The sequence below is a fragment of the Pelodiscus sinensis genome, chromosome 10 (genome assembly GCF_049634645.1).
Source record: "Pelodiscus sinensis isolate JC-2024 chromosome 10, ASM4963464v1, whole genome shotgun sequence".
NCBI lineage: Eukaryota > Metazoa > Chordata > Testudines > Trionychidae > Pelodiscus > Pelodiscus sinensis.
This window is the reverse complement of record NC_134720.1, coordinates 44,788,528-44,807,352: the sequence shown is the minus strand read 5'-3', so window position 1 is coordinate 44,807,352 and position 18,825 is coordinate 44,788,528. Positions and strand designations below refer to the sequence as shown.

Here is an 18,825-nt window from a genome sequence, read left to right as displayed (position 1 = left end):
CAGGGTCTCCTCCTGCCCCAGGTGTCCAGCCCAAGGGTTTGCATGGCCCAGTCACAGCATGCCTTTCCTGTATTGGGTAGGGACCAGGAGCTGCCACAACTCCCCCTTGGTTTGAGGGTCTCAGATCATCCGGTAGAGGCGGTCGGCACGTACCTGGAACCACAGCCCTTGGAGCCTAGGTGGGTCTCTTTCCCCCTCGGTCTCCGATTCTCTCACTTGCTCCCAGACCCGGCTCAGTCAGGTCAGGTCTTACCTTTGGTCTCTCATGAAGTCCCTACTAGTATCCAGCCACTCTATTTTACTCTCTTCAGTAGGTGTGGCTGTGGGCTCCTGCTGGCGGGATGTCCCCGCTATCCGGGTAGGTTCCCCTGCTGGTTTGGGCCTGTTCCCTTAGGCCACTAAACCCCAACTCCTCTGGTTCTTGCCAGCTCCATACCTGGAGTAACTTGTGGAAACCCCAACAATCTTAGCCCAGTATCACCGGGGAGGCCAACCTCAGGGCCAGCCTCACATTACAACCCCTTCCTCACGGGGGGTCGAATAGCCGCATCCAAGCCATCAGGTAAGACTATATGTCTCTGCGCGCACACTGCAACCAGATGGAACCTTCTGTCGGCTGAGGGGCTTCTATCAGGTCTGCCTGAACCAATGTCTGGATACACCTGGAGTCTACTAAGGCAGTGACCAGGGTCCCCTCCATCCTCAGTTTGGCTGGTACCATAGCGGGGCCCCTCTCCCTGGACCTCTATCAACACCTGTCCTTAGCTGTAGTCAATATATGGGCAATTGTGACAGAAGTGTCCCGCCTGTCCACACACATAGCATTGGGATGGTCTAGCTTTCCCTGCTGCCCCTGACATTTCTCCTTCCTCCTCCTGTGGACAGTGCGTCAAGTCTCCTATCTCACTGGAGGCCAGAGGTTGATAGCTTCCTCAGCCCCTGTCTAGTCCGTGCTGGCTGGGTATTATCCTTGGGGACCCATAGGGGCAGAAGGGAAAAAGTCCCCCCCAAGCCTTCTGAGTTGATGAGCCCCTGCTACTCTTGCCTCTCTTCCCGGAGTCCTCAGCCACCAAGTAGTCCTCCATCAGGGGGACAGCCTCACCCACCTTTGTCCCCCGGCGGGGAGGATTTGTACAAATCATTCTATAAGCATCTTTTTGGCCACATGCACCTCAGTTCGGCTCTCAGGTTCAACCCACTGCCTACAAAGCTTCTGAGCCATGGCCCATGGACTGGCCCCCAGAGAATATCACTCCTAGCAGAACTGCTGGAGGTACGTCTCCAGACGGATGCTCACCTGGTCTCGAATAGCCATCTTTACCTGGGGATAATCTAGGGCACTGTGGGGGGGTCTAAGTTCTGATCGTCACCCTATGTTCTCCTGGCCCCCTGGTGACTGTGGCAACCCGTTTGAAACTTCGGGCTCGTCGGGGGGGGGAGGGGGAGGGGGAGGGGCGCACTACCCCTCAACAATGCCAAATATTCACTGAAATGAAATCAATTCTATTTATAATTGTTTTAGAACCAAATTCATACTCAGCCTATACTCTGGGCCCACACTACTTCATAGTACAGCATAAAAGAGGAATAGATCAGAACATTTTCACTACAGGGGTAGTTCTTTTGCAACAGCTTCACAATTTATGTTGAAGGGGGCTGCCTAAGATATAAAGTATAAAAATAGTTTTCCATCCGGATTATTTATGAATGACAGAAGAGTAATTATGAGTGCTTGCTAAAAACAGTGTTGCTCTAAATGTGAAAACAACCATTTTTATTTTTTTTAAAAGACAAATTATAATAGTTTAAGGACAGCATATCAACAGGGAAGATTAATCTGTAAAAGTAGACAAGATTTTTTTAATAAATTTAATTCAAGGGCATTTCAAAGTATTGCATATACTAGCTAACCTGTAAAGCTACCCACAGGAAAAGATTTTTAGAGAAAATAGACATTTATACAAAATTATAAAATACTTAGAGTTACTGTGTTTCAAGGGATGAAACATCTATTTACTGTGACAGTACCAGTTAGGCCTTTTAAAACAGTATCTACGGTTTGCAAAATGGATCTTGAAGTATGCAAAAAACCAAAAACAGTATAAATTTTCTACAAAAGATTCCATCCCATTCCTGAGTACACTAAAGCTATGAAACACAAAGAGTCCTGGGAAGGCAGCAGTTTCTCACAGTGAGACATCTATGGGCATTTCCTTTCTACACACTGTTTTCCTCCTTCTTCATACTCTTGTTTAGAGATCCACATCTGCTGAAAGGTACCCTGCAAAAGGGGAAGAAAGCCTCAGTTACTGCACTGAGGGCATCATTAGCTCTGACAGCATTAAAAGCACACAAGACTTAACATTTTCAAAGTGTAGCAAAGGACCCTGGCTCAAGCTACCTAAATGTATCCTTAAACTGGGATGTACATGTTAAGCAACTAGGGAAGACTGTCACATCAATGGTTGATTCCATCTCCTCTCTGGGTACCTCCCTACTATCCTTGTCTCATGTGTGCTCATCAACTTGCAGAATCAGACCCAAAAATACATCTAAAGAGCAAATTTAGTACAGTAAAAGCTTTGTTATCAGCATGTTGGGGATAACAGGGGTGTCAGTAAGTCAAAAATTCTAATTAATTAAGAGGGAGTGAGTTTGGATGCAGAAAGGGGCCGGCAGGGGGTTAGGGCATGGGAAGGGTTTTGGGGTGCTGGATTTAGGTGGCACTCACCTTTGGCACATCCCTGCACATGACAACGTCTTTGCTGCTCCTAGGTGACGGCACAAGGGGCTTTGTGCACTGCCTCTGCCCGAAGGCACTATACCTGTAGCTTAGGATGAGGACAATGCATGAAGCGCCTATGGCCATTCCTCTGCCTACGGGCAGCAGGAACATGGTGTGGCTTCCAGGGAGTCACACAAAGCCAGGTAGGGAGCATGCCAATCCCATACTAACCAGACTCTATTGAAGCTTTTACTGTACTTTGAGAATGCTCCAGATGGCATGTAATTTTCTGAAGATCCAGCAAGAGAATACCTCAGGAGCCCCACCTACATCCCCTTTGGAGGCAGGGAAAGAAACTTAATGAAGTTTCTAGATTTATGCAAAGAGCATTAATTATTTTATTATCAGGTTTCTCCCACACCATGCTAAGCAGAGCTACTACAAAAGCATCAGCTGCTATCAAACTCAATCAGTAATAAGACTTCTGTGGAATCAGGTGTTAGATAATGAGACTGCTCAGCATCCCTTCCCAAAGCTATGTAGGTTTACTAACCAGAGAAGCCAAAATTGAACCACCAATCCAGGAACTGAACCTCCGCTCCACTGTTGTATTATTCGCTATCAACTTCAGCCGCATACTCTGAATAGAAAAAAAACCCATTAGTAAGTTTAAACTGAAGGTTCACGCTTTTTCCCTCTGAAGAGGATGGGGGAGGGAAGAGGTCTTAGCACAGCATTACAGACCAATACTCAAAGGCTACAGCTACATTGTAGCCTTCTTCCAGAAAAGCTTATGCAAATGAATATGCGTGGAATATCGCTGCACTTCATTTGCATAATTAATTAGCAGCCACTTTTGCGCAAGAGGCTTTTGCGCAAAAAAGAGCTGTGTAAACGGCTCCTTTCTGCGCAAAAACCCCCTCTTGCGCAAAAGCTATTCTTCCTCATTTTTTCAGGAATAACGGCTCTTGCACAAGAGGGGGTTTTTGCGCAAAAAGGATCCATCTACACAGCTCTTTTTTGTGCAAAAGCCTCTTGCGCAAAAGTGGCTGCTAATTAATTGTGCAAATGAAGCGCGGCGATATTCCACGCCATGTTTCATTTGCATAAGCTTTTCTGGAAGAAGGCTACAGTGTAACCGTAACCAAAGTGTTTAATTCATTTGTTAATACACAAGTCAGACACTAATTCTATTACATTTTCTGTAATGGGGAGCTTGTCTGATTTGAATTTTGGAGTCTAGTGCTCAAAAAAATTACAGGTTAAATAAAGTAGCAAATTGCTGTCCCTGGTAGTCCGCCTGACTTGTGTGTGCAACCCACAGAGAACAAAGTTGTATTTTGATATGAGCTCAAACTGAGCCAGTGAAGTTGCCTTGGAAATAGGTTAGCAGCAACACAACAGGAGAGATTATATGGGGAAATTATCACTATGGCTCACAAATTGTTATACAGCCCAGAATAGTTGTCTGAAAGTAGACAGATAACTAATTACCTATCTAATAACAAAACTAATGATCTATTGAAGCCTGCTTTATGCTGTTACTTGTTTCCAAATTGCACTGGATTTTTCTTTTAAATATGATAAATTTTTTCAATAGTATACAACATGTGACCTCATTTTAGTCAATAAAGCAAAAGAGGGGCTGGAAAAAGCACAATGGAGGTGCTAACACGTTAATGGTTTGGTGAATCTCTTCTACCTTTTACCAAAAAAAAAAGCAATGCAATTAAAGCCGTCACTGCTTGAATAGGCATGTATGACTGAGTGTGCATAACCCTATCTTGTCCAGTGTAGGGTAACATCACATTATGAGTAGTGGAAGTCCTGATCCTCAGGACCATACTGGGCATGCTGCAACTGCTGCCTACGTATAAAAGAGAGCACCCCAGTTCATTCTAGGTTGACCACAGAGAGCAGATGGTGGAGCTCCAGGCCAGGAGCTGCTACAGCCAGTGACTGTGGGAATCAGAAAACCCAAGAACCAAAGGGTAAACTGCAATCTCCAACAGACCACCAGGAGTTGGGCTCCCTGAACATTACTCCCAATAGGGAACTTGGAGACCTTGCCACTGTACGGCCCTCTACCCTTGGTGATATGGTATGAAAAGGCCCAGGGAGATGATGAAAGTGGTAGCTAATAACTGAGCAAGGTCACTATGTTGCAGTAGGATTCCCAGCTGATTAGGTGACAGCCACTCCTGTTGTCAATAGGGCCCAGGGGAGAACCGAGTCACCCTATCCAACTGCCACCCACCCTTAGGTGGTGGCCCTCTTCCCTGATTCCAGCCACTAAGCCATGCAGCCCTGACACCAAGGGCAATTGGATAGATTTTGACCATTAGCCTGCGCAGCTCCATACTCGAGGGCTGTCATGCTGACTCCAGCCTCTCAGCTGAAGGACTGTCTAATAGACTGTAACTGTAGTGTGATGACCCAACCTCCTTAGGATGGGCCATGTATACCACACACTATCATGTACAAGGTAAAACAAAGATAAAAAATAACTCAAAGCAGCAATTTAATAAGATGTCTTACTGGTGGAGTTTTCTGAGACAGCTCTCTATTCAGTCTGTCTGTAAAACTCTGTATTAAAGTGTTTCCTCCTGCTACGATCACACTGCCATACAGGCCCTGGAAAGAGAAAAACGTGACCCCCAGAGTTCAGTCAATGTATTTTGGAAATGTTTTCATACACTTAACACCTAGACAGTTACACCATTAGTACAATCATTTTTCTACCACATGAAAAATAATTTTAAGATATAAGGGTGGGGGGGAGGCATTTTGATGACTGGTTCTAAATAGCTTTTATTTACCATTTTAATGTTTAGTATGTCCAGAACAGCTTGCCTTCATGCTCCCCCAACCTGTCCTTCAGAGACACAGGAACCCACAACTCAAAGTACCATCCATAAAAAACACATGAAGGATTTTTTCCTCCATTAGAAAAAAAATATATATAGATGTCAATATTATATTTAAATTTACTAATATGACACTTGCCAAAGACAGAATGCAGCCTACCCAGCCAGCTTGACTTTGCAATTAAGGAAGTGCAATGAATGGATCAATCCATGTGCAACCAATATCAGAATTGCACACAGCCAAAATCATTGCATGCTCTTCAACAGATGGTGTTGATGGGAGCAAAAAAGGAGAATTTTAATTATATGCTTTCTTTTTCCACCTACACCATACAATAAATTAATGGCAGAAACTATTTAATCTTCATATATTTGAGGACAAATAGTTACAAAAAACTATTAACCTAAAATGACAGCATGAAGGTAACCCACTGCACATTGTTCAATCATCAAACTCTGGATTACAAACCATTTTATTTATTAGTTTAGTTAGACCAGCGTGAAACCAAAGTAACTCAGGATTTCAACAGAGTCTCTGTGCTTCTATCAATGCAACAGAGATCAAAATCCGACAGCTGTTCCCATGTTTGAGAAACACTGTCTTCAATGTCCCCTAATAATCACACAACACGTAGGTTATAACGAAAAGACACATCAGAATAACCTTGAGGTCAAAATCTCCATTTCAACTGATGGCAAAATATCCATTCCTCTTCAGTAACTCTCATAGCTAAAATATATTGTAACCACACACAAAAATATCTATGCTTTAAATAATACGTATCTGACTAATACTTACTGGTCTGATGTCTATATCACACATTCCAACGCTTGTGGTGACAACGTGGCTAACACCCAGCATTGTGTTGCCAGATAAACCCTGGTACAAAATTAGAAAAACACAAATTAGCACTTCAAAACAGCAAAGCACATTAAAGCAGTGAATGAATAAGGGCCTAAAAACTTTGCAGACACAAGTCTTTTAATTTATCTATAGTTTTATTCCACACCCATCAGCATTAACTCAGCATCACATGAGTTTTATTTAAAGAAAGTATCACATATATTGAGTTGCATTTCTCCTACTCCATCCCAAACATAGTCCCAGAGAGCACACAGTGTAAATACAAACATAGCTACATAGTTAGAACATAAGAATGGCCGTACTGGGTCAAACCAAAGGTCCATCTAGCCCAGTATCCTGTCTACCGACAGTGGCCAGCACCAGGTGCCCCAGACAGGGTGGACCGAAGACAATGATCAAGCGATTTGTCTCCTGCCATCGCTCTCCAGCCTCTGACAAACAGAGGCCAAGGACACCATTTTAATCCCCTGGTTAATAGGCTTTTATGGACCTAACCTCCATGAAATTATCTAGCTTCTCTTTAAACTCTATTATAGTCCTAGCCATCAGACTGTACCCACATATAAAGGAAAGGCTGCATAGAAGTACAAGGGCTTGTCTTACCTTTACATTAGAAGGGTCAAATAATCCTTCAGGAATTTTTAGACGTTCTGCACCAAAGTCACAATTGTAACCATTTGGGAATTCATAATGAACTGTTGGCATCTGTGCCGCTACCCTGAAGATTGATATTGATCAGAACATTAGGCAGAAAGTAAAGTTGATAAATCATGTTGCACAAAATGCAGTTAATACTCTAATCAGCATCATAAACTAAATTCTAAAGAACAAATTTTAATATGACCTGTGCTTTTGGCAATCTTTCTGATCATTATTAGAATTTATGTACATTAGAGATTACACTTGCCATGCCAATCCAACCATTCAAGGTATTTTTAACACAAAAGAGAATGATTTTGCACATCATACTTTTGCAATAAGCTTAACAACAAAAATCATGGACTCTGACTCCTATATATACATATTTAACATACATACACTGTTAGTTTTACAAAGATAAAACGACATACTGTTCATCATAGGTTGAATCTGACACTTGAAGAACAGAGGCTTGGAAATCCTGAATTACACACTAAGAAGAGAAGAAAAAAAAAAGAAAAGGTGTGTTATAAAGATTTCAGTTCAGAAGTTCACATAAATGTGAAACTTAGACAAAAATCTTAAACCATAAGCGAGTATATTTGGAATTACAACACCAAGAGCACAAAATATTTGCAAAGCTTCTTTAAAAAGCTCTGAAGTCATAGAATTTAGCACTTGCTAAGGTAATTTCTTGCTTAGGTAATTAGCAAATTACCTTAGAAAATAAAGATTGTGAACAACTAGAAGAGGTATTGTTCCAAGCACCACAGGATTTAAAGAGATCAGAAGCTAAGACACCTCCCCTAAGGATATGACTATTTCCCCTCAGGAATCTTAAGGCTGGATTCAGTCAACTACAAACTTATCTGGGAAGTAATACTATAATCCCCTAAAATTTTCAGTATTTACAAATTTTAAACTGGAGATAAAAATAAGATTATCCGATGGAATTATATTCTAAAAATGAAAGAGCAGATAAACTGATTTTAAAAAGCCACTCCTCTCTAAACCCCAAAAAGAAGAAAATCCCCTCTCCTACTGTTATACTGAAAAATTTCTAATTTAGTATATTAGCAAATGGGATTTCGTTGTGGGTCAGGGGAGAAGAAATATTTACTTACATTACACATATAGTTGTGCCAAGATCTTGTGACCTGAGGTAACTTCTCTTTTCTTTTCCAGTTTGCCGGCGATCCTTCGCGAACTGCTTCCTGCAATTTTAGAAAAGTACAGTCAGTTAACAGTCTACACTCCGGAAAATGAACACTTTTTAAATCCAGTTAACCTTCCCACCTTTGATGCAATCATATATGGAGGGATTAGCTCTATGTTCATTTCCTGAAACAGTTCTCTGCACTGCATAGTAATAAAGTCTCCAGCAAGGGGTGATTTTACAATGCCTACAAAATATAAAAAACATTTTGGACTACATTCAAATCCTCACAGAATAAAATCTCGGCAATAAATTGTTCATTTGAAACAAAGAAGCCCATCCCCCCCACTTTCAACAAACATACGCTTCTTTCTATTCAAAGATACCACATTCTTTTAATATTAATAATAAAACTCATTTCTTGATGCGACAAACACAGCATATAAATTACACGTCTTTGAAATGTTTTACCTTGTTGAAGTACATATCCATCATGCACTGGAATAGCAGTGGTGTGAGTTGCTCCACTATCCAAAATCAGGCCTGTGGACCGACCATTAGCAAAGCTAATCAGAAGGGTTAGGAAGAATGGGAGAGAATTTTGACAAATAGCTAGAGCACAACTAGCAGTGAGGATCTTAAGAGTTCTATTCCAATTCTCACAAGGGACTTGCTACGTTTATCCAATTACCTTTATGTAGAGTAGGGATATCAATGGTTAACCGGTTAACCATAGGCCTGGCTGGGCTGGAGAAGCGCCCCATCTGTGGTGGGCCTTTAGTCTGGCTGGATCAGCCTCCCATTTGCCCCATTTAAGTGGTTAACCAGTTAACTGATTAAATGGGATTTTACACCCTAATGTAGAGGGGTAAAAAGTACCAACCTTGCATACATGTTAGGCTTTATTTATATTTGCAAACTGCTTTGAGCAATGCCATAAAATCAAAGTAACGCTCTGCAATCTCTAAAATTATTTTCCATTTATTTACGTTCTGAACTGCCTATCAAAATGTATACGTTAGTTTAAAATATTGACAGAATGCAGTATAAGGCTTACTCAGTGATCTCATAAGATTTCTGTTGCAAAAGACATTGTAGTAATCTGTGAAAAGTCATTTTAGCCATGCTGAGCTCTAACCTATAGCATATATGATTCTGGGATGCATTAACAGGAGTGTTGTGAGCAAGACATGAGAAGTCATTCTTCCATTCTACTCTGCACTGATTAGGCCTCAATTGGAGTAGTGTGTCCAGTTCTGTGTACCACATTTCAAAAACAGATGTGGAGAAATTGGGGATGGTCCAAAGAAGAACAACAAGAATGATTAATGGTCTAGAGAGCATAAGCTATGAGGGAAGACTGAAAGAATTGGGCTTGTTTAGTTTAGAAAAGAGAAGACTGAGAGGGGACATGATAGCAGTTTTCAAGTACCTAAAAGAGTGTTACAAGGAGGAGGGAGAAAAATTGTTATCCTTGGCCTCTGAGAATAGGACAAGAAGCAATAGGCTTTAACTGAAGCAAGGGAGGTTTAGGTTGGACATTAACCACCCTGACAGTTAGGAAGTTTTTCCTAAACACTGGAATAAATTGCCTAGGGAGGTTGTGGAATCTCCATCCCTGGAGATATTTAAGAGCAGATTAGACAGACATCTATCAGGGATGGTCTAGACAGTGCTTGGTCCTGTTGTGAGGGCAGGGGATTGGACTTGATGATCTTTTGAGGTCCCTTCCAGTTCTATGAGTCTATGTTCAGTGATTCTATATGGTCTTAATACTAGGAATGTAAAATCCTGATTAATCAGTTAACCAGTCAAACGTTAGGTTAACCAAACATTTAACTGGCTAACCGACTAAGTGGGATGCCAGGCCCTGCAGCTGGGGCTGCTGCTGCTGCTGCTGCCAGCAGACTCTCGGCCCCGGGATGGGGCCTGGATCACTGCTGGTGGCACAAAGTTCCCAGGGCTGAAGTGATGCTTACCAGGTAACTAGTTACCTATTCACATCCCTAATAAATACACATGGGAAAAAGATGCCTCATAGGACAGGACTCACACCAAGAAGTTTTCAGAGCTGAATACTAGGGAGAAAGCACAGAAGTAGAAGCTGTTCTATTTACATCAGCCATATTGAGGGCTACAGAAATATTAATTTTGGTTAGGAAAAACAAAAAAGCTTCTAATGCCATTTTAAAAAAGCTTGCTTTATGTCTTGGAAATATATATGGATCAACATTTCAAGGATACGCTGTAAGAACTGCCGTTTTACACAAGAAAAAAGCAGGGATATTGTAATGTTCAAACATCAGTTCTGTCAATTTCTCACGCTTTGCTCTGGTATTCCACTACAAAAAAGAAAAAAAATACATAAACAGCCAAAACAGAAATATTATGCTTACCTCAAAATCCATTATATTCATTCCTGTATGCTCACAGGATGCCAGCAAGAAAATTAGGATTATTGAAATAGTAGTTTAAGAGCAGTTGCTAAATTCCATAAAACAAAACGTATTATAGAATATATTTATACTTGGAATTGTATTGCCTGAGATAGTATTCATTTTTTGTGGTATAAGCATTTCATTCCAGGTTCATACACAAAACACAGGAGGACTTTCTGAAAACTAAATGGATGTTTACATGCATTTCCACTTTAAGCGATTCAAATAATAAATTATTTCTGTAACTACTGTACACTTTCAGAATCCTTTCCACATTGGAATTCTCAAAGTTCTTTACAAAAGAGCCCAAAACGCTCCTGTGAAATAAGTGTTACAGGAGGAAATGTACAAGTGATTTGGCCAAGGAAGAATTCAGATTTCCTAGCTCTCCAAGAATTTTATCAGATTTCCTAGCTCTCCAAGTATTTTATCACATCTTTACTTAAGCAAAGTTGTGCTAAGACACATCTGTGGATTGGAAGTCCCATTTTATTAGGAACTTTTTATAAATCAATTGTTTAATTACTAAATGAGGTTAGCACTCACATAAGGAGTCAGACTGAAGACCTTCATTTAGCCACTGAATAGTCCCCAGTGCAGACTATTCCATACTCCATCATTGTACCTCAATCCTTCTCACAGGGATCATGTTTAGGAGTGGAAGGGTCGCAGAGTCTCCCTATACATTTAATAGCTGCCTTCTTGACAGTTTCAGGTAGATTAACTGTGATGGTATACTCTGTTATGTGGCCATCTATACATAGAGAACTACAATGAAACCAAGAACTCATTTCACAGCCATCAAACACCAACAACTTGAATTTAGTACTAGGCTTGTGTGGATTTATTTTTGTTTATATATACTTCCATAGCATATATTTTCAATAATATCCAAGTACCTCTGCTAACTGAAAAGCGAGAGACATCCATTCTCAATTCAGTCCCTCATTCCTTTCCCTTCCTGAACCTATGTATACACTTAGGGTGTGTCTAGTCTACAGGGTTTTGTCGACAAAAGTGGACTTTTGTCGACAAAACTATACCTGCGTCCACACTGCCTTTGAGTTATGTCGACAAAACTCAGCAGTTTTGTCGACATATGTAAACCTCATTCTACGCGGAATAACGCCTTTTGTTGACAGAGTTCTGTCAATAGAAGGCATTACTGCATCTACACTGTCCTTTGTGTCCACACTGTTATGTCGACAAAGCGGCTTGCTTTGTCGACAGAACTGGATGTAGTCTAGACGCTCTTTGTCGACAGAAGCTTTGTCGACAGTATCTGTCGACAAAACTTCTGTCGACAAAACCCTGTAGTCTAGACGTACCCTTACAGTCACTGCTTTCAATACACTAATGTGGAAATTTTTTTTTACAATAATTGTATTAAAGGAGGCTCATCTTCATTATATATACCCTCCATGGTTGCTATTCAGATTCCTATATTGTGCCTTCTAATATAGAGCACAGTAAGGTGGGGAACTATAGTCTATAGTTCTATTTAAATTCTGACTTTTACATTTTCATTTGCTCTATGAGGCCATTGAGTAATCCAGGGAACAAAATTAAAGCTTTGCCATTATACATATTAATCTCCCTGACCCTGTTTTAGAATGGCTTGTTGTAATGAATGATTTTAAAAACATCTCTATTTTTAGTTAACATAATATGAGTTCACCTACAATTTTACACTTCCACCACTCTCCCCAAGAAGAGAAGCTTATTACAAAACAAAGGCTCTAAGAAGAAATCCATCTTGAAATTTGTGATCTCCATTTGAGAGGAGAGTGTGCACTTTGTGCTGTATCACAAAAGTAACCATCATTTCAAGTTACTGACAAAAAATAAAATGCAGAGAATAATCCAGCAGAGTATTTTTAAACTGTAAACTCTCAAGACTGGCAAATCTGCACATAGCCACTTTATATTTGTGCGCCATGTTTGTGGCTTAGATTCAAATGCAAATTTTTTATCTGTGCAAGGTAGGGATGTTAAAAAGGGGTTTTCAGCATTTACACATTGGGTGGGGTGGGGGGAAGGCAGTTCCGCGGGATAAGGGACGCGCCAGGAGCTGGCTTTTAAGCTGCCTGCCCCTCTCCATTTTCTCCCTTCCCCATACTGCTGCCTCTATATCAGCACAAGGAGGGGAGGCAGAAGCCAGTGCTTGCAGAGAGTTGGCTTCCTGCGAGCACCTGCTCCCATGGAGCTACCTGACCCAGATACAGAGGCAGCATCAGGGGAAGGGACAGAACCTTGCATGTAACTGTGAGGGTTAACTGATGAGCCCAGGCTCATCAGTTAAACATTTAAAGAGATATACTAACACATCCTTAGAGCAAGCCTCTAGGTATTACCTCTTACTTTTCTAAAAATTTCAGAATTCCTAACTTACAATTCTGTAAAAAATTTGTAAAAACAAGATTAAAAGAGTTCTAAAGCCCAATGACAATCTATTCATTATAAAATTTCAAAGAAGGAAATATGCTTTTACTCACTGGTGCTTCTGACATTAGGACCGGGTGCAAACTTGCTTCAGATTTAATGTGCATCTTGTATGTGTGATCCAAAATTGCCTGGAAACTGTCCCAGTCCTCAACTGTAACAATGACGTTTAGACAATATTATTCCATTTTCAAAAAGAGACATAGTTAATTGAGTCATCTAAAAACATAACTTTAAAACACATAGATCAACCATCTCCTGAACAACAGTCTTAAAAATTCACACACTTCAGCAGCTCCATAAAGTTCTATGCTGCTTACCAATTACATTCGTCCCCTTCTTTTTCCCCCACCACCGTTATCAGGTGGGACCCATTCCAGCTCATTACATGGAGGAAAGTCTCTATAGTTCTTCCTCAGATCAGACCTCATAATTAAAACCATTTTAAATACAACATTTCATTTTTGGACCAAGAGTATTAATGAAAATTGAATATATTTTTTTGCCCGTGACAGATAAAACTTTGCAGCTGAATATAAAGTTAGTGATCAGATTTTAAGAACAAGAAGAAAAAGACAGAGCACCATACTCATTCCATTTTTTAAGGGTGAAATAGCCTCCATGTTTTCCCTTGGAACTCGCAGTGCATTGGTGTCTATATAGTAAGTAGGACCTCCTTGTTTTCCTTTGTCACCATCTATTTCCATCAAGGTGCTGCCATCATCCCTTTCCAGTACCACACCAATAGCAGTGGGAAAGTCAACCTGCAATGTAAAATATGGACCAGGTATGGCAACTGCAGAGTGGGCATTTGTTTATTCACTTATAACAAAGTACTGTTTTCATTTCAGCTATACATTTAAAAAAAATGTCTACAAATTCAAAACTTGTTCAGTGGTTCGTAGAATACGTAAAAAAACCATTTAATCACAATGACTCTTACCTTTGGACAATCCTCACCAGCATAGCCAGCTCTCACTGTATAGGAACCAATATCGAAAACAAGAGCCCCAACTTCATCTGTAAGGATTAGAAGTAAATAGGCAGGCAATAAAATCTCTGTGCTTATCAGCAAAAACATACAAGCCAACACACTTTTTGTTAAACGTGAGTGCAAACCACCATCGCAACTTTTAACCAGGATTTAAAGCTGGCAAAGAACAAAATATTTTCAATTGAAAATATTAATTGCAGAAAAATTACCCCAAAAAAGCCATTGTATTTTAAGTAAATAACCAATAAAACAGTACTTTCATTCAAAATTAGGGATGCAAAATCCCTGTTAAGCAGGCAGGGGACTGCACCAGTCCACCAGTTAACCATAACTGGTAAAGTGATTTTCAGAATGTGTTATGATTTACTCACAAAGTTATACTTCCCCCTACACTTCCCTGGATTATTAGAAATTAAACAGGAAAATAATTAGAATTAGATGTGACAGTCTATAACACAGATGTTTAAGAAATACATCCATTCCCTTAAGTACTGATCTGTAAAGAGACTCCATATGGGCTCAACGGGGTCAGGACCCTAGCAAAATTATTAATAATACTAATTATTATTATTATTTTGGTAGCACTGTTTACAGGAGATGCTCTGGTGCAAGATCTTGGCTTCCAAATATATCTTTCGATGGCGTGCTAACCTGAATTTCCCACCAAAGTAACAGCACCAAATGTTGCCTTACACCATTAATCTGCCTTACAGATCTAACAAACGGAAAAGGCCACAATGAAATTTACCAAAGACAGAAACTAAGAAAATACAGGACTATGTAGTTGAAGCAAAATGCAGGACAATGTAGCACTTTAAAGACTAACAAGATGGTTTATTAGATGATGAGCTTTCATGGGCCAGACCCACTTCCTCAGATCAAATAGTGGAAGAAAGTAGTCACAACCATATATACCAAAGGATACAATTAAAAAAATGAACAAATATGAAAAGGACAAATCACATTGCAGAACAGGAGGGGGATGCGGGGGGGGGGGGGGAGGAAGGAAGGTAAGTGTCTGTGAATTGATGATATTAGAGGTAGGGAGAGCGGGATGTTTGTGGACTATGTAGCACTTTAAAGACTAACAAGATGGTTTATTAGATGATGAGCTTTCGTGGTCTAATCATCATCTAATAAACCATCTTGTTAGTCTTTAAAGTGCTACAAAGTCCTGTATTTTGTTTCAGCTACACCAGACTAACACGGCTACATTTCTATCACTATTCTAGAAACTAAGACGACCTTCAAACTAGTTAGACCTTCCACTTTAATGAAAACTTGCAAGGTATACTGAAGGGAAGCACTGTGTGTTTCCGACCGCAGCTGAGTGGAGTTGTTAGCTTTGATGGGAAGAACGATGCTGGTGGTGTTCATGGGTGGAGCATTACAGCTGTATCTTAGCAACGCTGTCACTTTATGGACCAGAAGAGCAGCAAATAACTGGGGAGGGGAAGAAGCGCAGGGAGCGGCAGCAAATCGATTGCAAGGAAGCTCAAGGCTTGGGAACGTGGCCGGATTACGCGGGGCTGCATGGGAAGCTCCTGGGTAGGGGGAAGCGGCATCAGCACACGCACAAATAATGGACAGACTAGAGCACATGCCTGTAGGGGGAGGGGGTGGGAGATGCAGCAGGCCTGTGGGGGCTCGGAGGAGGAGGGGGGGCAGCTAGGGGAAGCCTCGTGTGGAACAGCCCTGGGCGAGGCGGGGGCTGGGGGAGGCCCGTGAGGGGCAGCAGGGGCTCGGAGGTGCTGGGGGGCAGCAGGCAGGCGCTGGGGGGGGGGGGGGCAGAGAGGCCCGTGGGGAACGGTCGTGGGGGGCAGCAGGCAGGGGCTGGGGGGGGTTCACAGGCGGGGGGGGCGGGCACTCACCTCCCCCGTACACCCCGCCGCTCATGGCTGCCGCCGGGCCTGTCTCGCGCCCCGCTCCCGGCAGCCCCCGCTAACTACTTTCGCTGACAATAGCGAGCGCGAGTCTCCGGCCCGCGCTCACTCGCCCCGCCGGCTCAACCGAACTTGCTGCTGCTTTCCCCTCAGACCAACAGAGCGCGCCGGCCGGCCCCCGCAACCCCGAGAGCGGGCGGCCAATCGTGGCCAGCAGGGGGCGGGCCGAGACAGCGGGAAACCTATCCCTGTCAAGAAAAAGAGTGAAGGAAGCAAGTATGGTTGCAGTGTGCAGGGTCAGCGGAGGTTGGGGTTGGGGGACGGGGCAAGGAATTGATTGACATGGGGGTAGGTGGGGCTGAGGGTGTGGAGGCTGGGTCTAGGGAGGGATGTTTGGGGGCCGGGGAAGGGTGTTATGGGGCTGGCTGGGGGTTAGGAAGGAACTTGGGGGGCTGGTTAGGGTGCTATGGGGTTGGCTGCTGTTGGGGGTTAGGGAGAGACTTGGGGGGAGGCTGGGGCTTGTGGGCCAGCAAGGGATGCTTTGAGACTGTAGTTAGGGAGACAAAAAACAGGCCTATGCAGCACTTTAAAGACTAACAAGATGGTTTATTAGGTGATGAGCTTTCATGGGCCAGACCCACTTCCTCAGATCAAATAGTGGAAGAAAATTGTCACAACCATATATACCAAAGGATACAATTAAAAAAATGAACACATATGAAAAGGACAAATTAAACAATCTTGTTAGTCTTTAAAGTGCTACATAGTCCTGTTTTTTGTTTCAGCTACACTAGACTAACACGGCTACATTTCTATCACTAGTTAGGGAGAGGCATTTTAGGGTGGGAAGTTAGGTGGGGTATTTTGGGGCAGGATGGTGCAGGGAGCCTAGAAAAAGGTATTTTGGGATTGCCTTAAGTAAGGGGTTGAGAACTGGCCAAACCTGATCTTCATCAGGGTAACAAAAGGCCCGAGGGGAAAAATGCAAAAAAGAAAGTGTTTTTGCAGTGTTGGGATGCTCTTGGGATACCCTGAACAGTAAGCTGCTGAGTTACCTCTCTGCCTCAGCAAAAGAACGTCACTGGAGTTCAAAGGACATGAGTTAGGTCTTTGCCACACCAGGTGTCACCAGTAACACTGCTTACCTTTCCTTTATCTTGCAGGTAACCTTGAAAACCAGTTCTCAAGTTCCCCCAAGCTGTTTTTCTGTAGTGTCCATTCTCTATTCACAGAAATTACTAAATTTGCTTTCTCCAAAGAGACAGAATGCATACCAGCCTGTTAATGCAGCTGAAGATATATGCCTGTAACAGCACAGAGATGTAAGTGATAGTAACTATGAAAAAGAGAGATTAAGAAGAGATGTAAGTGATAGTAACTAGGAAAAGAGAGACTAGTATGTTACAGATACAAACAAAACAAAATAATGTGCTAGTGATTAAAGTCTAACTTTAGCAAGTTACAAACTTTGCCTAAGCAGCTCACTTGAATCAAACTTCTGAGTACCTTTCCTAGGCCTGGAAATTAGTTCTGTGTAGACTTGAAAAAAGTCTTTCATCATCTCCAGCTGGCTTAATAAAACCCACCTTGTCACTCTAATAAAACATGCATGACATTTTACAGAGTTCAGTGCTTGCTACTCTACCATCAATATCCCTTTCTCAAGTACCCCTCCCAATCCAGTTTACCTCCCTTCCTGAGTCTTCTTTCTTCTGTTGCTCCCTGTTCTCCTTTTCCAATGGAATAAAATCTGTATAAGCCCCTGTCAATTTTGTACCTTCCCACCACCCCCTATATCCTCCCAACCCAGTGATGGTCCCTTGGCATCTCAAACTTCCTGCCTCAAAATCTGGATATTGGGCTGAGCTCATCTGATTCCCTCCTTTCCCCTGCTTGTTACTAAACTGCCATCCTCACTGGATTGTTCTGGCAGAGAAAGAAGGGGTGGGAGATGTTAGTATCTGCCCTGGCATTTGGCCAGTAAAGCCATAGAACACAGCACAGAGAGCTAGAAAACAAAGTTAGGAAGGACTAAGTAGTGAGCAGGGAAGTGGAATGGGGTGGAGGAGGGAAAACAGGAAATTGATGAAAAGGAAAAGGGACTTGGAGAGTTCAGGAGCCAGAGAACTAGATAGGTAGATCTGCCTAAAATTCCAAGTGTCCAATCCCATGATTTGCATAATATTGACCATTGAGAAATCTTAAACTGGTTGATTAGGGCCTTTGTAGAATAATTAATGCCATTTTTCAAAGTTACATAGAGCACATAGCTAATTTTTGCATCCTAATACAAAGATCAGATACTGGCTAACCACAGATCATATGTAAAATACATAAGGCTGAATACTCTTTTCACATACGTGTGCACTGTTCTTATTGATTTTGGTGGAAGTTCTGATTTTGGTGGAAAAGTATGTGAGGGTGATATGTCTCATATTTAAATCTCTCCTTTAAAATCACTTCCTTGGCTATCCTTCATTGAGTGATATTTAATTCATTCATACATTTAGAAACAATAGTATGAAAGTAAGAGATCCAAGAAAACTGTAAGCTTCATTTTGTAGAGGAAACTGAGCCTCAAAGGATGCTGTTAGCTCTTCTTTTGCTAACCCCACCTTTTCAAAGTACACTGCCATTTGATTATATTTTCTGCCTGATTCTAGATTGTAAGTGCCTTGAGGCAAGGATCTTGGACCTTGTTCAGATCTCATTTATACTAGGGTAAATTCAGAGTAACTTCACTTTGTTTGTAGAGTTATTTAAAAATTACACCAGTGTAACTGAGAGCAGGACTTAGTCCATTCTCTTTATATTTC

The 18,825-nt window shown here is 41.8% G+C and overlaps 1 protein-coding gene and 1 long non-coding RNA gene across 2 annotated transcripts; one reads left to right on the top strand and one right to left on the bottom strand.

The window, feature by feature from the left end:
• Positions 1 to 1,757: 1,757 nt before the first annotated feature.
• Positions 1,758 to 16,156, bottom strand: ACTL6A (actin like 6A). The gene is made up of 14 exons (XM_075938031.1): positions 15,998 to 16,156; positions 14,076 to 14,152; positions 13,722 to 13,896; positions 13,186 to 13,286; positions 10,497 to 10,594; positions 8,724 to 8,818; positions 8,393 to 8,499; positions 8,221 to 8,310; positions 7,528 to 7,589; positions 7,061 to 7,175; positions 6,392 to 6,472; positions 5,264 to 5,359; positions 3,279 to 3,365; positions 1,758 to 2,281 (listed from the first exon to the last, which is right to left on the bottom strand). The coding sequence occupies exons 1-14, from the start codon at positions 16,020 to 16,022 to the stop codon at positions 2,201 to 2,203; spliced, it is 1,290 nt and encodes a 429-aa protein (XP_075794146.1). The 5' UTR covers positions 16,023 to 16,156; the 3' UTR covers positions 1,758 to 2,200.
• LOC142830801 (uncharacterized) lies at positions 15,579 to 18,820 on the top strand. Its single transcript, XR_012906311.1, has 3 exons — positions 15,579 to 15,674; positions 16,163 to 16,285; positions 17,173 to 18,820. It is a non-coding gene; the product is annotated as an uncharacterized LOC142830801 (long non-coding RNA).
• The last annotated feature ends 5 nt before the right edge of the window (positions 18,821 to 18,825 follow it).

What these genes read in the sequence shown, in the direction of transcription:
- ACTL6A (XM_075938031.1), bottom strand. Translation starts at nt 16,022, where the DNA reads ATGAGCGGCGGGGTGTACGGGGGAG. An exon ending in AAAACGGCAGTTCTTACAGC is followed by an intron (nt 8,819 to 10,496) that starts GTATCCTTGAAA and finishes CCTTCTGATTAG; the next exon opens with CTTTGCTAATGGTCGGTCCA. An exon ending in GGCACAACTATATGTGTAAT is followed by an intron (nt 7,590 to 8,220) that starts GTAAGTAAATAT and finishes TTCTCTTCTTAG; the next exon opens with TGTGTAATTCAGGATTTCCA.